At 40.4% G+C, this 20,548-nt stretch overlaps 2 protein-coding genes across 3 annotated transcripts in view; one reads left to right on the top strand and one right to left on the bottom strand.

The window, feature by feature from the left end:
* Positions 1-3,083, top strand: part of LOC108714650 (sodium- and chloride-dependent taurine transporter) — a 32,256-nt gene extending 29,173 nt beyond the window's left edge. Inside the window, exons 11-14 of the mRNA XM_018259059.2 lie at positions 1,585-1,687; positions 1,786-1,886; positions 2,372-2,542; positions 2,626-3,083. Of these exons, the coding sequence (XP_018114548.1) occupies positions 1,585-1,687; positions 1,786-1,886; positions 2,372-2,542; positions 2,626-2,754 (504 nt within the window). The 3' untranslated portion in view covers positions 2,755-3,083. The remainder of the gene's footprint in view (positions 1-1,584; positions 1,688-1,785; positions 1,887-2,371; positions 2,543-2,625) is intronic.
* A 3,873-nt stretch (positions 3,084-6,956) lies between these two features.
* grip2.L (glutamate receptor interacting protein 2 L homeolog) overlaps positions 6,957-20,548 on the bottom strand; it is a 92,320-nt gene continuing 78,728 nt past the window's right edge. Inside the window, 8 exon segments of one of the 2 annotated variants that reach the window (NM_001097913.1) lie at positions 6,957-9,541; positions 9,887-10,033; positions 12,893-13,108; positions 13,621-13,741; positions 16,565-16,718; positions 17,114-17,293; positions 18,682-18,821; positions 19,339-19,483. In NM_001097913.1, coding sequence (NP_001091382.1) covers positions 9,359-9,541; positions 9,887-10,033; positions 12,893-13,108; positions 13,621-13,741; positions 16,565-16,718; positions 17,114-17,293; positions 18,682-18,821; positions 19,339-19,483 — 1,286 coding nt within the window. In that variant the 3' untranslated portion in view covers positions 6,957-9,358. 2 annotated transcript variants of the gene reach the window in all.

Raw genomic sequence — 20,548 nt, 5'->3', positions numbered from 1 at the left:
GGGACATTGGCAATTTACTAACAGGCACAGGCATCAATTTGTTAGTGAACGGGACAGTCGCTAGCGGTCATTCGCACTCTATCGCCAGGTGACTTTTCGCTTTATCGAACGGACGTTACTCAAATTCAAATTCACTAAAGTGCGGATTTTACTGAACGTTACCTCTTTCACCAGAGTTGTCTTCACCACCTCAGACCAGGCGAAGTGCATTAAAGTAGCTAGATCTTCCTCAATCTTCCACTTACATTATATTGTGTGAGCTAATAATGCATCAAAGTCCAAAAAATGCTGGCGTCTTATACTTTTTTCAGCCTGATTGCCTGCAAAAGACCTAACAAACTTTTTTTGGGTAACCGGTTTTCCTCACACATTTGCAAACATATGGAACAATAATTTTACAGTGGGCATTATAACAACTCTATTGTCTTTATTAAGGATCCCTGGACATGTGTTTTAAAAAATGTAATTTGTAAGTATATGCACCAACATTTAACATAAAGACGTCCATACCTATTGATCTGAGCGCAAGATCCCTTGCAAAGTTTCGCTAGGTAGAAATGAACGCTAACACATCTTCACTATAAAATGCTCTCATTGTCGAAGTAACGCTAGCGAAAAGTCGCCACCGTTCGGTGCCCATGATGAAACTCTGCATTTTAGTGAATTGGCGTTATCTGAGCGAAGTTTCGACTGTCAAAGTGTTGTGCTGGGTGCGAAGGGGACAAGATATTATGTCCTCAGCATGCCAACCCATACAGTATGAACATACACAGTACTTGATGAACCTGGGTTGCTCTCTTTCAGATAGGGGTTGACCTTGACCTAACAGAAAGGTCTTTCAGGAATTTTAGGAACTGACAAACACACCCTTCATAGACATCAGTGCTCTTTGGAGGTGAATGGATCCTAACGCGAGGCTCCCTCCTGACAATCAAAAACCATGAGTAATACTACATTAAGCATGAAACATCAGAGTAGGCTGCAGACTATAGAACCAATTTACTGTCAAAGTAGGAGAAAACCTAGAGTTTGGCAAAGGTTAACACAGGCAGCAAGTAGCCTAATCTGGAACAAAGCAAGAGTCAATAACCAGTCAGCAAACAGGAGCTCAGAAACGTTTAGAGGCAAAAGATGACAGCAGCTAGCATGGAGGGAGTGATTAGGGGCTTTTATTTGAAGGTGCTTTGGCACTAGAACTTTAGTGGCAAATCAATTTGCCCTTATTCTGAATCGGATGTTGGCAGACACTGGCAACCTGGCTCTGTGCAACAACTAAAGGAATAATCTCCCAGTCTGACTATTGAAAAGAGATCCACTCAAGAGCAGAAAATAGAGAGAATAAGAGATATATGCCTGGGTAGATTCTGCTTAGATTTGGTTACCCAAGAGGACTAATTCAAATTGGCTCAGGATTAATTTACCCTTTTCATGGTTTATTTTTAATGTATCTCATTGTCAAACAACCAGCAAGAGGCATGTGTAACATACATCCCAGTTGTTCCAAATGGGCATGTAGCAAAAATCAATGTACATGTGGAGCTTTGCCGTCTGCTTTCCTAACCATTACTATTCTCCTTTACTCAGGGTGGCATGTACATGTTCCAACTCTTTGACTACTATGCAGCTAGTGGTGTTTGCCTCCTGTGGGTTGCATTCTTTGAATGTGTTGCTGTAGCCTGGGTTTATGGTAAGTATCCTACTACTAGACTAGAAATTACGGCATTCTAGGAGGGCACCAGCTGCAGACCTGCCTCCATCTCTTATCCCATTCTGCTTTGTTTGTAGGCACTGATAAATTTTATGATAATATAGAAGATATGATTGGATATAAACCGGGACCTTGGATGAAGTGGAGCTGGACTGTGATCACTCCTCTTCTCTGTGTGGTGAGTTGGAACTCCACTCCTGGAGAGATACTGTGGGCACCATGTGGTGGCCTTTATATACTGTAGTGCCACATTTTCTGTATGAAACCATTTACATTAGCTCTCAAAGTAACCTACCTTGGGAAAACTGAAAATAAACTCACCCCTATTATGGAGCTGTGATTGTCTGTACATCATGCTCTTGGGCTGTTCTCTTCCACATTATCAGGCATGCGTTTGGGGCTTGGAACTGGTCAACAGGTTTTCCACTGCACTGATTTCTGTGGGAAGTATGAAGCAGGTTAATTGAGCTCATGCACCATGAGTGGCTTTTACAGGTCCAAAGAGATCAAGGCAGTGGAGAAAAATATAGTTCTTTAGTTCTTCATCTCATTGTTCAGGTTCAAGACCAGAGACAGAATAAGAGGCACTGCTGGCCAAGACAAATACCTCTTGTGTCTGCCCAGCTTGCCACCTTTCCCATACTTTCCCTTCTTCTTTTCCAGGGCTGTTTTATATTCTCATTAGCCAAGTATGCCCCACTCACCTACAACAAGTATTATGTCTACCCAGACTGGGCAATTGGACTGGGCTGGGTCCTTGCTTTGTCATCTATGATCTGCATCCCCTTGGTCATGGTGTTCCGCATTGCACGTTCTGAAGGCTCTCTCATCGAGGTAGGTAGTGTGATTGCTTTTGGTAGATCTCAAGCTTAATGTTTATAGGTCCAGTTAACTTGACCCAGTCTTTTTATTTCCAGAGGATTAAAGCTGTTACAGCTCCCAAAGAAGTAAACCGTTGGGCCAAGGATTCGGAAGGAGCTACTCCAATCTGCACAAATGGAGGCTTTGAAAAGCCAACGCATGTTATTGTGGAGACCATGATGTGATCAGGCTCCCAAGCTTCCCCCAGTCTAGGGAGGGACAGTTGTGTTCTAAGCTGTTTACTAACCTTCTCCTTAGATCAAGGATGTCCAATGTGAGGCCCTTTAGATGTTGTTGAACTCCCCTCAACTTGAATGTGGGGTGCAGGGGGTTGTAATTCCAACGTCAACTGGAGGGCCACAGATTGGCAATCCCTGCCTTAGATACAGGTTTATGGAGATCTCTGTTTGCACTAGAATTTGATTCTTTTGGCTCTTGTAGAGTATATTGTGTTTTTATATATATATATCTATATATATCTATATATATATATATCTATATATATCTATATCTATCTATATCTATCTATATACAGTATATATATATATATATACACACAGTATATATATATATATATATATATATATATATATATATATATATATATATATATATATATATATATATATATATATATGTGCGCGAAAAGAGCGTATGTTATATTTTATAGTGAGTGCCTGATCTCTGGGTGCGGAGAAAGATTCTGATATCACAACAGTTTTAGACATTTATCATATTATATATCATAACACAGTAGTTGTATGTGCAGCTGGAGTCTACCTACTGTTAAGTTCTAAACGCTACAGGGGCAGAATGGCCCTTTAATGTAAAACATCTAGAAAGAAGCTTTATCCTGGTCAAGAATATAGAAAAATAGCAAACTGCTTCACTGTGTATGGGGTGAGGGTATGTCAGTGATCGGCATGTGATGCAGTCAACAATGATGGCCTCCAGACCAAGACCACTGTGCAGCTGTCTGGGGGACATAGTTAAACTGGGGGTAGTGGCAGTGATGTGACGTGGGAAATGGGTGACTAGAATGTGATGATATCTGAAGACCCCTAATCTTTGCTTCTCAACAGCAGCCCCTCCCTGGAGAATCAACCTCTTAAGTGAAAACATTGCAAAGGGGCCATTCTGTAAAAAATGAATAGCAGAGCAATCATTATTGCCTCTTAACCAGCAACATTTTCTATTTCGTGAGGGGGGGGGGTTGATTTTTTAAAAATATTGTCATTTTATCAAATAATTTCCAATTTCCAAATTTTATTTTCATTTAATTGCATCATGCATTTCATGGTTTCTGGTCAAGCTGCATCCTGACCACAATCACAAAAGTTGAAGTTAATGTAATGAGTTTGCAATAACAGCGACACCCGCTGTGCATTTTGGCTGACACAGAATATTAAAGGAAAACTATACCCCCTGAACCATGTAGAAATATATTGCATAAAACAGCTCATATGTAAAATCCTGCTTCGTGTACATAAACCATTTTCATAAGAATATACTTTTTAGTAGTATGTGCCATTGGGTAATCATTAATAGAAAATTGCCATTTTAAAAAATAAGGGCCACCCCCCCTGGGATCGTATGATTCACGGTGCACACAAACAAACCATACATGTTAGGTCACATGAGCCAATTAACGGACAGAGTTCTGTCTTTTGCTTCCTCACTTCTTCCTGTTACAGTTAGAGTTGTAGTATTTCTGGCCAGGTGATCTCTGAGACAGCAAAGAGACAATCACAAATGGTGGGTCAAGGAAAGAGATGTAAAAGGACAATATTTACTTAAATATATATTAATACGATATAAATTATTTGCTTAAATATTCATTTTGGGGGTAAAGTTTTCCTTTAAGGAAGTGAGGAAAGGAAATAGGAAAGCCTTGTGATGCTGCTGTGCTCAAAAAATTGTTAGGTCACAGAGAAGGGTCGTCTGAGGTTTCTGTGGTCATGTCTAAGCAGAGCAGCATCACAAGACTTTCTTTTCACACTAACTTTGTATTTTACCAAATCTCCTCTAACCAATGACATGCCAACAAAGTAGTAAGAACTTCATACACCCTGTTAATAAGGAGGGCGTGTAACCTTCTGAATGTGCCTCTTCTGCTGATGGTAATTATGGTTATGGTAATTTATGATATGTGGAAGATTAATATTGAATTTTATTTGTGTTTGTATTATATGCACTACTTTTATAGGACATTTCCCGTTATTGCTTGTTCATTGAGAAGCAGGGTGATTTTAAAGCCCTTGAGAAGATTTATTTTTTTATTTCTCTATAATTAGAACATTTTAGTTCAGTGTTTGGCCACATTTCTTTTGGCTTATTTGTTATTTGCCCGATGTAATGTTCCTGTGGATCTCTATTGAGTCTGAATCAGCTGTAGATCTGGCTTTTGGATAAATACATTAAAAGGCATATGAAGGGACAAATAAATGCTTCTCTTTCTGTGTGTACAATTGCTGCTTGCCTTCTCCTCTTCACGGTGCTGTGCCTCAGAAGTGTGAGACAGAGGGTCAAGTTTCTGTAGCCCATGGTAAGCTCAGTAGGGAACTAGGAGGGAGCGTCCTGCACTGGAGACACTGTATGGAAATGAAGGGCTGAAATGATAAGGCTGCTGAGGCATGAGGCCTTCCAGAAATGACATTGCATGAACTCCAGCGGGCTTTCTGAATTCCATAGGAGAAATGAATAAACTGTTAAAAATACTTTTTAGAGCAAGTATGCCCTATATTTATGACTTTATGCCTTATCTTCCAATTTGGCTTGGGTATGGACTACCTGTGCACCGCAAGATGTCATTAAACTGCAATTTTCAGTACCCCCCCAACAGTGGTTGGGATTTGTATTTCATCACCTGGCAGGCCACAGGTTAACTGACTGCAGTGCACATGACATTCCTTCAATAAATATGTACATGTATACAAGAGTAGGACATGCTAGGACTTTCCATCTCAGAGGTCTTTTCCATAGGCTTCAACAAATGACAACAAGCTAGAGGTCAGACTCTACTGGAGTCTCTACAGCAGTGATCCCCAACCAGTAGCTCATGAGCCACATGTTGCTCCCCAACACCTTGGATATTGCTCCCAGTGGCCACAGAGCAGGTTCTTATTTTTGAATTCCAGGCTTGGAAACAAAGTTTTTGTTACAAAAAAAACAGGTGTACTGCCAAACAGAGTCTCAAGTGTCAGTCCACATAGGGGCTACCAGTAGTCAAAGACAACCCTTATTTGGCACCACTCAGGAACATTTTACATGCTTTTGTTGCTCCCCACTGCAATGTTGCTTACGGGTGGAAAAGGTTGGGGACCCCTGCTCTACAGAATGTCTTTACTAACATCAGCATTACAGCAGATTCTATTTGCACAAATAAAAGCACTAAGCTGTGCCCTCAATATTGTTAACAAAAACCTGAATTCGTTTTTCAGTATTTCTCTAAGAACTGTCTTTTTACTTCACCTTTTATGAGCATTTTTTTTAGACATTTGATAAGAATTCTCTTTTCACCAGTTGTTTCCTATGCCCTTCCTACTGTTATAAGAGCATGACTGGGGGCTCACTTTTGGGTTATAACTATCACAGGACGGAGTCTGTCTTGGAAGACTAGGCTCATTAATGATAGTTCTATTATTTGTCTAAGAAGAAATGGCACTGTGCCTTCAGAACCGCCCCCCTCGGTTTTTCTTGGACCAGTAGAGACTGATGGAAACTACTCAAGGAAGCAGCAAACTCATACGTAGAGTGGGCACAGACACTGGATTCTTCTGTTACCCCATAAGCTGAACTGAGGGCCCCAGGCTTAATTTGTACCAGAGTTTGTGTTGCCACTCGGCTGCCATACTGTAACCTTAGGTGCTTTTGTAATCTACTTCCATAATAAACAGTTGAATTGAAAAACACTTGCCAATGCATGTCCTTATTTCTGGGGTATTAAAATGAGAAGTATGCCTATTGGGTGCAAAATAGTTGTTATAATAATAGCTCACATACCTTGTTAGGGTCATGGAATTTCAGGAACCGGAGATCACTTGCGGTTTAAGACAAAGTTATTTGACACAAGCTCCATGGATTCTGAACTCATAAAGAGTAAGAACCCTGAACAAAGAAATCAGAGTTTTTATAGAATTGTAAATAGGGAGTTACCAGTGGGAGAAGATAGTGATATCACTCCACAGCACAGGAAAACAAAGAACTGCTCTTATAGCCAAACAGGTGGCTCTGTCCTAAAGGCCAGTGTACTAGTTTCTGTACATATTTAATCTATATTTTAATATTTGTACTTGAAAAGAAAACCTATACTTTTAATTAATCAAGTGTTCCTGCTTCATCAATGGCACAAGAGAGTTTTGATAAAGCATTTCCAAACGATCCAAACTGGTAAAATTCATTGTTTTATTAATAAAAACCCAGCTTCTCTCAGTACAGTCATTTAAATAGAGAAAAATATTTACAAATGCATCCAGAACAGGACTAAAATAAAGTTCTCCGTATCCTGAACCTTTAACATTTTGTGCTTTCCCCAAATACATAAGAAATCAAAAGGCAGTAGAAAAATACTTTACAACTTAAGTTGCTCTCATCTCATATAGGATAAAAATACTGATTTTTAGTTATGCAGGTAACGAGAACGCCCATTGAAAATGCATAGGAAGGGGTACAAGGAATTAACATATTAAAGCCATTAGTTAAAATTCACTATTAAAAACCCCGAAACGGGAGCTCTGTACCCACAAATATTGCATATAAAAATACCTTTAGTACCTTCTATGGCACAGAAATTGTACATGGTGAACCAGCCGCAGTGTATTTCTTTCTAACCGAGAAGGACAACCTGTGGTCCTACAACTTCTAGCATCCTCAAGAGCATTCAGCTGTCAGAGGAACTGGGGAATTGTTGTTATACAATAGTTGTAATGCCACAGGTTTATCCACCTCTGTCTCAAACTATTAGACTGTTGGCTGGCTGAGATGTAGCTGAAGAAAAAGCTGGACAGCTGTCCACCCCTACACAGGAGGAATGATGTAAACCGCTGCAATAATGCAGCTGGCGCTGTCATTCCTTTTGCATTTGGAAGTGTCCGCTGCGGAACAACCAGGATTAATGATGCAGATACCACAGAGGCACTGGTGAACGAGATTGGCACAATACAATAGCAGGAATGCTGTCAACACAGTACATTAACCACATCAGACAGGATGGTGGCAGCATCCAGCAGCTTTTGGATCATATATGCCTAGTGATTCTTAGGCATGGAGACAAGTCTTGTGGTCACAATTATATACAGTAGAAGGGCTATGTGCCTTAACTTAAAGATAAGGGTTCCCCAACATGTGACTCTTCAGATGTAACATATCTACAGCTCCTACAAAGGTTCTTGGGCAATGCTAGGGCTCTGTATCAGCCACAGGTGGGAGATCTCTGTTCCAAAGCCCTAAAGTGGTCATAGAACATCCCCTCCCCAGTCACAAAGGCTTCTCGTGAATTATCTGGCTTCAGCATTGGTATGTGGAGAATAGGAGCCATGATAATTACTGTAAGAGGGATGGTGACATCAAAGGGGGTCAAGAATTACTACTACAGCAAGCAATTAGACCCTGTACTGGGAATTTGGTGAGCAACAAGATATCCAGATTATACCTCTAAAATGGTTTGCATACAGTATGCTGTGGGTGCCATGTTTGCAAAGAAAAATCTGATTGTGGGCCCTTGTGCCAGTATAAACATCCAGAACCAGAGGGAGAAGGAGTAAACACTTCATAATCCAGACAGAGAGATACAAGAATACAATTGAACATTGTCTGAAGCTATTCCATTGGCTTGCTCCATCACTGAGGCCGCCATGATGTCTTTCAGGGATATTGTGCAGAGGAGAGAATACAAACACAATCTGATACAGTGAAACAATGAGTCAAGGTGCAGTGACAAAGGAGTTGTGCTCTTTTTCTGGAAGTGTGTGTGATATCACAGTGCCAAGCAAAAGCATTAAGGGATGCTCCTGAAATACTGTAGACTGGTACGATGGCTGTGCATTCCTATATGAAGGGTGGCTTGTGGGAGTGGAACAGGGATATTGCTAGACAGCATCCTAATGATGCAGTGAGCAGAGGTTGTGTTGGAGTTCTCAATGGGTGAGAGACATCCCAAACAAAGAAAAAAGTGAGAAAACACGGTGTAAAGTGCATGAGTGTTATACTGTTCAGCATCGCTAGTCAACTGAAACAAATTATAGTGCAAGTGTTGAACAAATCACACGGGGGGGGAGGTGAGTACGCTATTATCCATTTAGAAGAGATACAACTGCCTCTGATGCTATGAATGAACTATAATGCCCAACACTGGTTGGCAGAGGAGCCTTGGAAGGCCCCAATGCCTGTGATCTAGCAAGTCTTTGTGCATTTCCTCAATAATTGTGTAGTGCGGGTGTGTTTCCGTGGGGTGAAAAAGCTATAATCGAACGCTAATAAAGGAATAGCACCATAAGTACAGGATAAACCTTAACCACCAGGGTTCTGTAACCAACGTCAATACAGGGAATAGGAAAGTGATAACTTAATTGTGATGGGGTGAAAAGAGGCAGGGAAGGGTGACCCCTGCACCACTGGAAACAGACCTCTGCACAGTTTCACTTTGTACAATATAATCTAAGTGCTGACAATACATAAACACACGTTAAAAAATAAGTAGCTTATCCCCTTCGCTAATTAAAAATAATAAATGGGCAACACCCAGCTTTCAACAGTTTAAACATTAATCTCCTGAAATGATTAATTTAGGGTTCAGAGAGTCTTTGTGCTTGTCTGTGTCTCCATTCTCAATGGACCTTTTATCTGCTCTACCCCCATCTCCTCTGCTTTAATGGACAAACCGCGACTAATCACCAGATCAAGCCGGTCACCAGCGTCAGACAGAAGTGGCACGGTCAGGCAACAGTCAAAATCCCTGGTACGCACATGGTTCACCTGTTGATGAAATACAGAACTGGTTAGTTTTAAAATGCTTTAAGACCCTATGCTCAGCCAGGCAATGCCTTCAACACATTTATTTGCAGAAGTATTCGAAGCACAAGCTTTCGGAGACCAACCCCTTCCTCAGGTGCAACCTGGGATATGGACCAAGAAGTAAGTGGTGTGCTGCAAATCAAAAGGTGTAGTTGAAGACCCTATGCCACATTCATAGGTACTGATCTGTAAAGATCTAGCATAATGGTACAAATGTTTCAATGTCATCTATTTTTTTGTGCCTTGACATGATGCAATCCTTTCTCACTGCCACTCTCTTATAATACATATATTGCCATTCATTACCTGCAAGATCTGATCATAAGTTTTCAGACCACTTCTGTCTGCTGGACCCCCAGGTCGAATCATATTTACATAGACACCTTTCTCCAGGAGACCATCTGACACGCTGAATCCAAAGTCATCAGTATCCATATCTTTCTGTACAGTTACCTGCAGAAAACAACCAGCATGCATGAAGAGTATTTACAGTAGCATAACTAGACCCCTAAGGGGCGTGGTATGGAAATTTACAACTGGGCCCCCCTACACTCCCCCCTCCCCCGCATTGGGCTGGAATACAGCATTACTGACCTAATGTCATAGGAGCTGGTAGGTTAATTCAGTACTTACGTGTCAAGTGTTCAAGTAAAGCAAACACTAATATGATAAATATGGGTGCTCATCACATACATATATACCTATTCATAATACTAGTTCATGTACTGTATGTTCTTAATCTTACAAGTACAGCAATATTACTCTTATAAAGAGAATGACTTCATGCAGCCTTGGACAAAAAATAGTGGCACATATGAATGGCACAGTGATAATATTTCTGCCAATAATATGTATAAATAATGTTCCTGTTCTGGCTACACTATATACACACAAACACAATGCTGCTTGTTTACAGGGACAGAGAAAAATAAATCAATCTGAGAAAGATAACTATTCTTTTAAAACAATTAGTCTTTTAGTACAGGTATGGGATCCCGAAACCTGTTATTCAGAATGCTACGAATTCTGGAAAGGCCGTCTCCCATAGACTCCATTATAATCAAATAATTCAACTTTTCAAAACTGATTTCCTTTTTCTGTGTAATAATAAAACAGTGACTTGTCCTTGATCCCAATTAAGATATAATTAATCCTTATTGGAAGCAAAACCAGCCTATTGGGTTTATTGAATGTTTACATGATTTTCTAGTATGACTTAAGGTATGAATATCCAAATTATGGAAAGATCCTTTATCTAGAAACGCCCAGGTGCTGAGCATTCTGGACCACCAGGTCCTGTACTCAAAAGATATATAAGCACAGGAGTCTGAAATACAATTTTTACTGTGTTGATGACAAGGGTTAATCATTGCAGCATTAAAGGGGTCATTCACCTTTACATTAACTTAAGGTGCAGAGAGAGAAACTTTGCAATTGTTTTTTTTTAATCTCCAGTTTGCATTATTTAGCTTTTTATTCAGCAGATCTCCAGCTTGCAATTCCAGCAGTCTGGTTGCTAGCATCCAAATTACCCTAGCAACTATGAATTGATTTGAATAAGAGACTGGAATATGAATTGTAGAGACCCTGAATAAAAGGAAGGAATGGGTTGTTTAGATGGGGTCAGTGACCCACATTATACTATAAGCAGTGATTGGCATGGGGATATTAACTACCCTTTTAATATAGATTTCAATTGTAAAGGGGATTTGGGCAGCTGCTGTCAGTTTGATAATGAATGGGAAAGCAAGTAATAAATAAAGGTTATTTATGGAGTACATAAACACGTGTGAGGGAATGAGGCGGAAATCCCAACATGGCCGACTGGAGAAGGCACCGTATTTAATAGTTATTAAACTTCTGCTTCTGTCTCCTTTTACCCTTACATGCCATACATTCTCGCTTCTCCTGCATTGAGACTTAGTGATACTTCCTACTTCTCCCCCTCCCCTGGTTCTACAAAGAATGCCCAGTTGTGTCTAGATCCTACTATTTTTTCCATTGTGCCTGCTTCGCCAGACTTTTACTTGTATTTCGCAGAAGCAGTGTGACTGACGGTTGGATCCAAATCTGCAGTCAAACCTCCATCCTCTACCCTCTCTTCTCAGCCGTCAGTCATGCTAACTCTGCCCTCAGCCTTCAGCCTCAGCCTTCAGCCCTCTTCTCAGGACTGAGGACTGAAGGCTGAGGGCTGAAGGCTGATGGCAGAGTTAGCATGACTAACGGTTAAGAAGGGAGGGTAGAGGACAGAGGTGTGACTGCAGGTTTGGACGATGAGTGGCGGTAAAAGCACCCGATGCGCCATTCAGAAGGCATAGGACATCGCAGGAAGGAAGTTTATTTCACCGCAGGATGTCCTAAAATGTGTTCTGTATGGGCAGGCCCAGTAAAATGCTGTTTGCTGGAGGTTCCGGTGCTCGGGTTGTGATTGACTGCAGCCTCCCCACTCCCACAGCGCTGTGCTATCCTGCTAGTCCTAACTCCGGCACCAGACGCATATAAGAAATTTCTCTTCAGAAAGGCGGGCCCCATCGGGGTGCAGGGGCACGACCCCTGGTATATCCGCACCCTGTACACCCCCGGTAATTCCGCCATTGGGTATTTAAAAGAGACCTAATTATATATATATATATATATATATATATATATATATATATATATATATATATATATATATATATATATATATATATATATATATATATATAAATAATAGTCCAGAGAAAGCACTCATGGCCATGACCATCAGCTTTATATCAAAATATATTTATTCGTGCATGGTGCATCATTGGTTAGCACCCGTCGAATAATCGAGAGATTGGTGAGTGCCTTTTCCTTCAACATATATATATGTAGGAATTAAGCTACAGGGTTGGCAGCCAATATCTGCCTCAACCAGGCTCCTTGGCCTATGTACAGGATCCATAAGGAAACAACACCCCAACCGAAGCAGCATCCAATACGAAAGTTTCACAGGTCGTAAAATAAGCAGTCAACGGAAACCTCATGCTCGCATTATTTACATGAAAACTATTGAGTGCAACTGTCCCTGTGACAAGTACACATCCCCAGAGTCTGGGGTAATGGATTAAAATCTTAGGGTTTACAAAAAAAAAAGCTACTGCAACAATCATTGTCCATAGAAGAAACTGAGGACTGCAGATGTAAAACAACTACAGCTAGAACTACATGTCAATGATCATTGGTAGCCTTAGAAGAATGCTTGACTGACAATGTTTAGTTTAGTCTAGTGCTCTTCTTGGATGGTATAAATAAGAAGAATTTACTACTTTGCATATCATTCAGCCTTACCTTTAGTAACTCTGTGGTTAAGGACTGTGCATTGTGCACCTCTTCCTTTTTGCTTCTAGCATCCTGGCTTAATTTGTTCTCCTTCTTGGGGCTGTTGCTGCTGATGTGATGGCTTCCCCTCCTGAACAGTACATGCCCTCCTTGGCTGGAATTTTCCAGAAGTATTTGGCTGCTGTCTAGACCCAAATCTTGCACGCTACCAGTCATAATGGAGGCCTAGAAAATGGCAAAACCATATGTATATGTCTTATTGTATCTCTTAAAATCTATGATAAAAAAAACTTTTTCTCTGGCCAACCATGCCTGTGGAACATCATTGATCATGATCATAACCCCAGACCATGACTCCCTGAGGCCCAGACAACTGCTAGTTTCTAGTAAGAGGATGATAACAGAAGATTATAAGGTTATAAGAAAAACTGCATCTAGTCAGCAAGAGACAGTTAGGCAAGCATGAGATTGCATGGTGAGCTCTGTAAGCTTAGATGACCATACAATGCCCAAACTTCAGACCAATGATGTAAGGATCTAAAGGAAGGGAGGAGCTAATGCTCATTGATATATCTGCACATACCCCAACTACATACTAAGAAGGATCACTGGCAGATAAGATATACTATAGAGACCTAGTGTAATGCCACATATGCCAGACATACCCAGCTGTCAAGATTGGCCAAATTGTGGAATTTAAAAAGGTGGATTCTGTTTTAAAGTGAACACTCGTTTACCTCTATTTCTCTCAAAAGTTCTGACTGTCCACATGTTTCAAGGTCTTCAAGGGCTTCTCCGAAAACACGCCAAAAGCTATCGTCATGGTCAGTTTCCAGGCCATTTGGCTGGCTGGGGTATCTGTTGAACCAAATATGGTGAGTCTTCAGGAGCAGCAGGAGATTCTTCTGCCCATAACTGTGGCCCACTCTCATGGATTCTTCTTACAGAAATGTACAAATCATTGGAGCTGAGGAAAGGCCTTTCCCACAAAGACACGTCCATGCAATCATCCAATCATTCTTCAAGAGGAAGGGTGGAGGCAGGATTGTGACTTATATATGATTTGGTGGGATGGATGTGGTTTAGTGAGGGCATGCAGGCAAAGACAGGATTTAAATAAAAAAAAAAAAAAAAAACACACATGGAAGGAAGTAATAAAAATCAGCCCCCAAGAAATTGTAAGTACAGAAAAAGTTTGAGGGAAATGATTCAGAACTGAGACACAGAACACCTGGGGAGAAAGAGAGAGAGAGAGAGAAAAACACAGAGGAGAACAGACGCAGTGAGAAACGTGATGGAAGGAGAAGCTTAAGGTATCTGTGAAGGGAAGATCATCACCATCATTCTGAAGCACACCACTACCAAACATGAGTTGCAGAAATGGTCATGCATTTGGTAACAAGCAAGGGCTGCCATGCGTTTAAAGAAAGAGTTACAGTAATTTAATAAACATAAGACAACGCCTATGGGCAAGATTTATAATAAGGTTTAGATGAGCTTTAAATACATGACAAATACCTGGTATTTAATTTGGTCACTTCCTTTTATTGTTAATGGAAATCACAAATCTTATAGCTGAAGGAACTATTATCAGCACAAGCACAGACATGTTTTGTGTGGGCATGAGTTCCTCAAGATTGGGAATTGTTATTCCTATAAAGTAACGGTTTAGTCATGTTTGAACAATTTTATTTGTGGCACTTTTTATGCTGGAACATACAATATATGGTGGTTGAGATAAAGCCTCTACTGCGTGTGACCATCGGTGCCTAATGCCATTAACTATAAAGAGATTCACTTGTCATTGTACACAATGGATGAATGCAATTGACCTAAAATTGATTAAAATGCTTTGTGCATAGGCTAACAGGCAGATGACATTGTAGTCATTGTAATAGCATATAACCTCCCAAAGAAAATAGCCTTCGTGACTTGATTTCCTATTTTCTAAGGTAATTTCTTCCTTTTAAACTCTGGGGGATATCTTTTTTTTATATAGTCACATAGAAGACTTTTTTCAGACTAATTGGAAGGATACAAATAGGGCAATCACCCTATTAATCACAATGGAGAAGCTGATGAAACCACTATGACTTGTGTTCCAATAGAACGAAGACGAGAGCCAATTAGAGCATTAATTTTTTGTCTTGTTAAGGGTTATGGAACACAAAACAGCCAGATCACTGCATCTTTTTCAATGACAGGCGCATTTTTGAGGGATTAATGGTCGAGGAATGAGCATAGTCAAAGGGAAAGGACCAACAGTGACAATGCAACTCTTCTAGAAGAACAAGCAAATCATGACTATACAACTTCACTAGGAAAACTCATTCAGTCATTTGGACTTCAGTATCACCTTTATGCTGATGACACCCAACTCTACTTGTCTACTCCTGATCTTTCTAATTCTGTCCTTTCCCAAGTCACAGACTGTCTTTCTGCTGTCTCCTCCTGGATGTCACAGCGCCACCTGAAACTGAACCTTTCTAAAACAGAACTCATCATATTTCCTCCAAGATCTTCCCCTGTCCCTCAGATATCACTCACCGTAAACAACACCACCTTTCATTCCACCACACAGGCACGCTGCCTAGGAGTTATCTTAGACTCTCATCTGTCTTTTTCACCACACATTCAAACACTTGCAAAATCTTGCCGTATTCAACTGCGCAACATTGCTCGAATACGACCCTATCTCAGTTCAGAATCAACTAAAACACTGATTCAGTCTCTCATCATCTCCCGCCTTGATTACTGCAACTTACTCCTCACAGGTATTCCAACAAGTCACCTTTCACAACTCCAATCTGTTCTAAACGCGGCCGCTAGACTCATTCATCTAGCTCGCCGCTCAACATCAGCTGCTCCCATTTGTATGTCCCTTCACTGGCTCCCAATCTCTTCTAGAATCAAATTCAAATTACTTACACTCACATTCAAGGCCCTTAATAATGAAACCCCTCCCTATATTTCATCTCTAATCTCCAAATACACTCCTTCACGAAACCTACGCTCTGCTTCTGATCTTCGCCTCACTTCTCCTCTGGTCACTTCTGCCCATTCTCGTCTACAAGACTTCTCTCGGGCTTCTGCTTTTCTCTGGAACTCTCTGCCACAAGCTGTCAGACTTTCTCCTTCCTTCCAAACTTTCAAGCGCTCCTTAAAGACCCATCTGTTTAAAGAGGCCTATTTGTTGTACCTTAATTAATCATTGCTGTATCAAAAATGACAAAGTGTTTATATAATCCTAATGTCTCAATTGTACCCTAACCTTTTAGTTTGTAAACCCCATTGTACTCTGTAATCCTTGTCTGTTAGCCACCATTTATTCCCTGTTTGCTATAACTGCAGTAAAGCACTGCGTATCTTGACAGCGCTATATAAATAAATGATGATGATGATGATGATGATGATGATGATGACTTTACTATCAGTAACAGCAGAACCAGCAGACAACCAGGAATGCACCACTCTCCATTCAAACAGAAAAAGGACCTACAACAATTCATTATTTCATTCATTAATATAAATCATCCCCCTCAAAGCTACTCAATAGCATATATATTATTCATTCCCAGTTTATTTGGAAACAAAACCTAAATGTTATCCTGCAGAAAGGTTACATTTTCCATTTTTCCACCTCTTTATAAATAAAACCCCCAAAGAGTTTAGTTTATTTACCGTGTTGGCTTTTCCCAGTCTTGTTCATTGAAACTTCCATCCAGAAAGGGGTAGCTCTTTCTATGCTCTACAGGAGGTGTGTTGCTCTTCTGTCGGCTTGTTCTCCACTCATGAGGGTGGAGGGAGATACCAACAGCTTGAGGCACATACGTTCCTGAAAGATTAACAACCTTTGGCTGAGCCTGCAACATTTAGAAGGTGGGCCCCACCATAGTCCCACCCGCAGGATGGTTGGAAGTTTTAGAGGGATAATAAAGTAACCTGATGAAGTATAATGCACCCAGTCTTCTAAACCAATCGAACTGGGGGCATTGAATTCAAGTAAGAAACAGTAATTTATATGACCTTGAGTTAGGGGGCCTTAAAAGTTACTGTGCTATTTGAACAAATATATTGTATCTAAAAATAAATATAATTTATTTTCTCACTATACAAGACATTAAGAATAGTTATTTTAGAATTCATGACAGAATTTTGATTTCCAAACAAACATAAACATAATGGCATCCTGTGAGCTTTCCAATACCCCCTAGATTCACCATTACTTACCCTGACTCCCATAACCTGCATCAATACCAGATCCATCCCAAGACTCTAGGGCACTATCCACACTGGGGACTGTGGTGGAGTAGATCTCAGACAGTTTACTTGTTTTTTGAGAGTCTGTCAGGTCATCCTCAGGGTCACTCCCTTCATTCATACTGTCTGAAAGCCTTTGGGGGAATATTCCTACAATTTAAATCCAGATACAAACATTGTTTTCATGTAACTCTCAGAGATATACTGTAAGTAGGTGAGAGTTTGGATATTTTGCACACCTGATTTTGATCTAAATATCTAAGAAAGACTATAGCATGAGGTCTATTTGATCAATCTCCAACTTGCACTAGACAAGAAATAAAAGTTTGTTTTGCAATCAAAGACATTGTAACTGTTGCATACTCCCAATATAAGCAACTGGATGGCACTTCTGGTTAAAAGGATTTATTACGGCAGGCTGCTGATAGGATTCATCACATTTCAGGAACAACTAACTTAAAGGGCATGTAAGGTTTAAAATCGAATAAGGCTAGAAATGCTGTATTTTGTATACTAAATATAAACATGAACTTACTGCACCACAAGCCTAATCAAACAAATGATTTGTGCTTTCAAAGTTGGCTACAGGGGGTCACTATCTTGTAACTTTGCTATAAACATCTTTGCAAGACTAAGACTGTGCACATGCTCAGTGTGGTCTGGGCTGCTTAGGGATCGTCATAAACAAAGCTGCTTGAGTTCTGCATGGCTGGGAAGTAAGGCGGGGGCTCCCCCTGCTGTTCATAAGTATGATTGTTTCCCTGCTCAGCAGTTAGGGACCATCTGACAATTCCTATCCACAGCAGTAAATGAAGGGAGAATTTCACTGCATACAGTCAGGTTTCTTATAAAAACAGTACACATTTTTTAAAGTATATTGGAGATATGTTTCTTTTTTATTAAAGAAAGTAAAAATGGGATTTTATTTTTTTGCCTTTACACGCCCTTTAATCATATTAAGTCCCATTAATCCTATGATTAAGGGAGTTGTTCCCAAAAAGTGCTAGGTGAATCCTATCAGAAGCCTGCTGTAATAAATCCTTTTAACCAGAAGTGCTGTCCAGTTGCTTATATTGGGAAGTGTTTACAGTGGGGATGCCGAGGTTCCAGGGAGCTCCTTTTTTTTTTAAAACGGTGAGCTGGAGTGGTCTTTTTGTACCTGTTGTATATGTGCGTTTTTGCACCTGTGTAGCCATATATAGGCTGATATTTTAAACCACTCGCGACCATCTTGGCAGCATCTGGCCCACAAACGTTTTCAAAACTGTGGCCTGCCACACTAAAAACATGGCCAAGGATCAGACAGACAGATCTGACAGGTCAGAGCATCCCACCAGTCAGTTGATATAATTCTTTCCATAGGCCTATATAATGTGAACATTGGCCAGCAACCAAAGATAACATTTGTCTGATCAATCCCACCATCATTGTGGCGAAGATCTGCTCATCTGGCAACCTCACCAAACAAGCAGATCTTTACAGGTATGGCCAATGTTGATACTTTGCCATCAATAGCACAGGGCCTTTTTCGTACTCACGCTCTGTCTGTTTCTTTATCTTGAGGGTCACAGTTTCTCCTGCCATTTGAAGAAGGTGGATGGCTTCACTTAGTGGTTTTCCTTTCAGGCTAATGTTGTTAATGGCCAGGATCCGGTCCCCGATGTGAATGGCTCCAGTCCTACAGCAAATAAGCAGTTAGCTTGGACCAATTAAGTGGCATTAACAAAGGAAATGGTCTCTATTACAATGATATTGTGTAAAAACAGGTCTAACCAAGTTTACTCCAAGCCCAGTAACCCATGACAACCAAATACTTGCTTGACAGAAGTCCAACAAATGCTATCTGCCGGTTATAGCTATGGGTTACTAGACTTGGAGTAACTAAAAATTCAAACAAAGCTTGCTAACATATTTATCTGTTTTTTGCCATGCCATGCACTGCTGGTCCTGACTATAGGCATCACTGATACAGTGTCGCACTTCTCTGGCCATAAGTCAATTTTCTGAATATTTTGCACAGCTCCTTCATCCCACTAGTTGCCAAGGGATATGAATTCACAGTAAACCGGTTTAAACACACTTCTTATCAAATGCCTCAAGAGGTCACTGCTGCTGCACTATACAATAAGGAACAGTATTTGTGATCCTGCATCAAGTAGTAGCTAAGTTCCCTGCAGTATCAGAACAGAACTCACCTTTCAGCCAATCCTCTTTTTGTAAGCCCAGAGATAACAATTGGATCAAATGGCTCCTCAGTCCCTGATATTGTGATCCCCAGTGGCCCACCGTATCTCTTGAGCTCAACGGTGTATATAATGGCACCAGAAGTCTCCTGCTCATCTGCAAAATCAGAACATGAAAGAACAGGACGGAAAAATGTTACTCTTATCAAGTCACCTGCCTCTCGGTCTCAGACTGAGGGGCACATTTACTATGGGTCAAATATCGAGGGTTAATTAACCCTCGATATTCGACCATCAAAGTAAAATCCTTCGACTTCGAACATCGAAGTCGAAGGATATACCGAAGGTCCCCATAGGCTAACATTGGTGCTTGGTAGGTTTTAGGTGGTGAAGTAGCTAGTCGAAGTTTTTTTTAAAGAAACAGTACTTCGACTATCAAATGGTCGAATAGTCGAACGACTTTTAGTTCGAAACTAAGTCAAAGTCATGGTCGAAGTAGCCAATACGATTGTCGAAGTAGCCAAAAAAATACTTAGTATTTTTCATTCCAATCCTTCACTCGAGCTAAGTAAATGTGCCCCTGACTGTAATTCTGGGATGTGGCATTAAAAAGTATACTTTATATTGCACACACCTCTTAAATGGTATATAAACTCCAAAACAAAGCACCTTTATTTTAATACTATAGATTAAAATAAGGCACTTTTCCACATTTGTTATTTTTAGTGATTTATAAAACAAATGGGCTGGTTCCTTGCCACTGGGTTATACCAAGATCATTGCTCTCATTCCTACCCTAGGGGGTGGCAGCACTCCTATCTACAGAGCACAATGGCAGCCAATCATAAATGTGAATAGTTTTTTGTCAGACATGCCTGCTCATTTCCCATTGGCTGCTGGATAATATGAACAGGTCACATGATATCCATGAGTATTATTAGGGAGATACCCTGTGTAGCAGTGTCACAAGGCTCTATGAGAAGTAATAATGCATAATATAAGCATAATTAGCTTTCCCCCCTACCAGTGTTAATTGTGGCTCAGGCAGATTAGGTAAATCAGGTGTTGATTACAGAGGAGATTTAATTAAATATCTTCATCTCCTCAAACAATGACTCCCAAGACCCCAGTAAGCATTAAAAATGGGAAAAAATTAAAATACTTCAAATACTCGGTTCTGCATACAACAAAATGTACACATTTAATTAGAATCAAGAAGCAG

Source organism: Xenopus laevis, chromosome 4L, assembly GCF_017654675.1.
Source record: "Xenopus laevis strain J_2021 chromosome 4L, Xenopus_laevis_v10.1, whole genome shotgun sequence".
Lineage (NCBI taxonomy): Eukaryota > Metazoa > Chordata > Amphibia > Anura > Pipidae > Xenopus > Xenopus laevis.
Note: the sequence above shows the minus strand (reverse complement) of the source record. Positions and strands in the feature narration are given on the sequence as shown.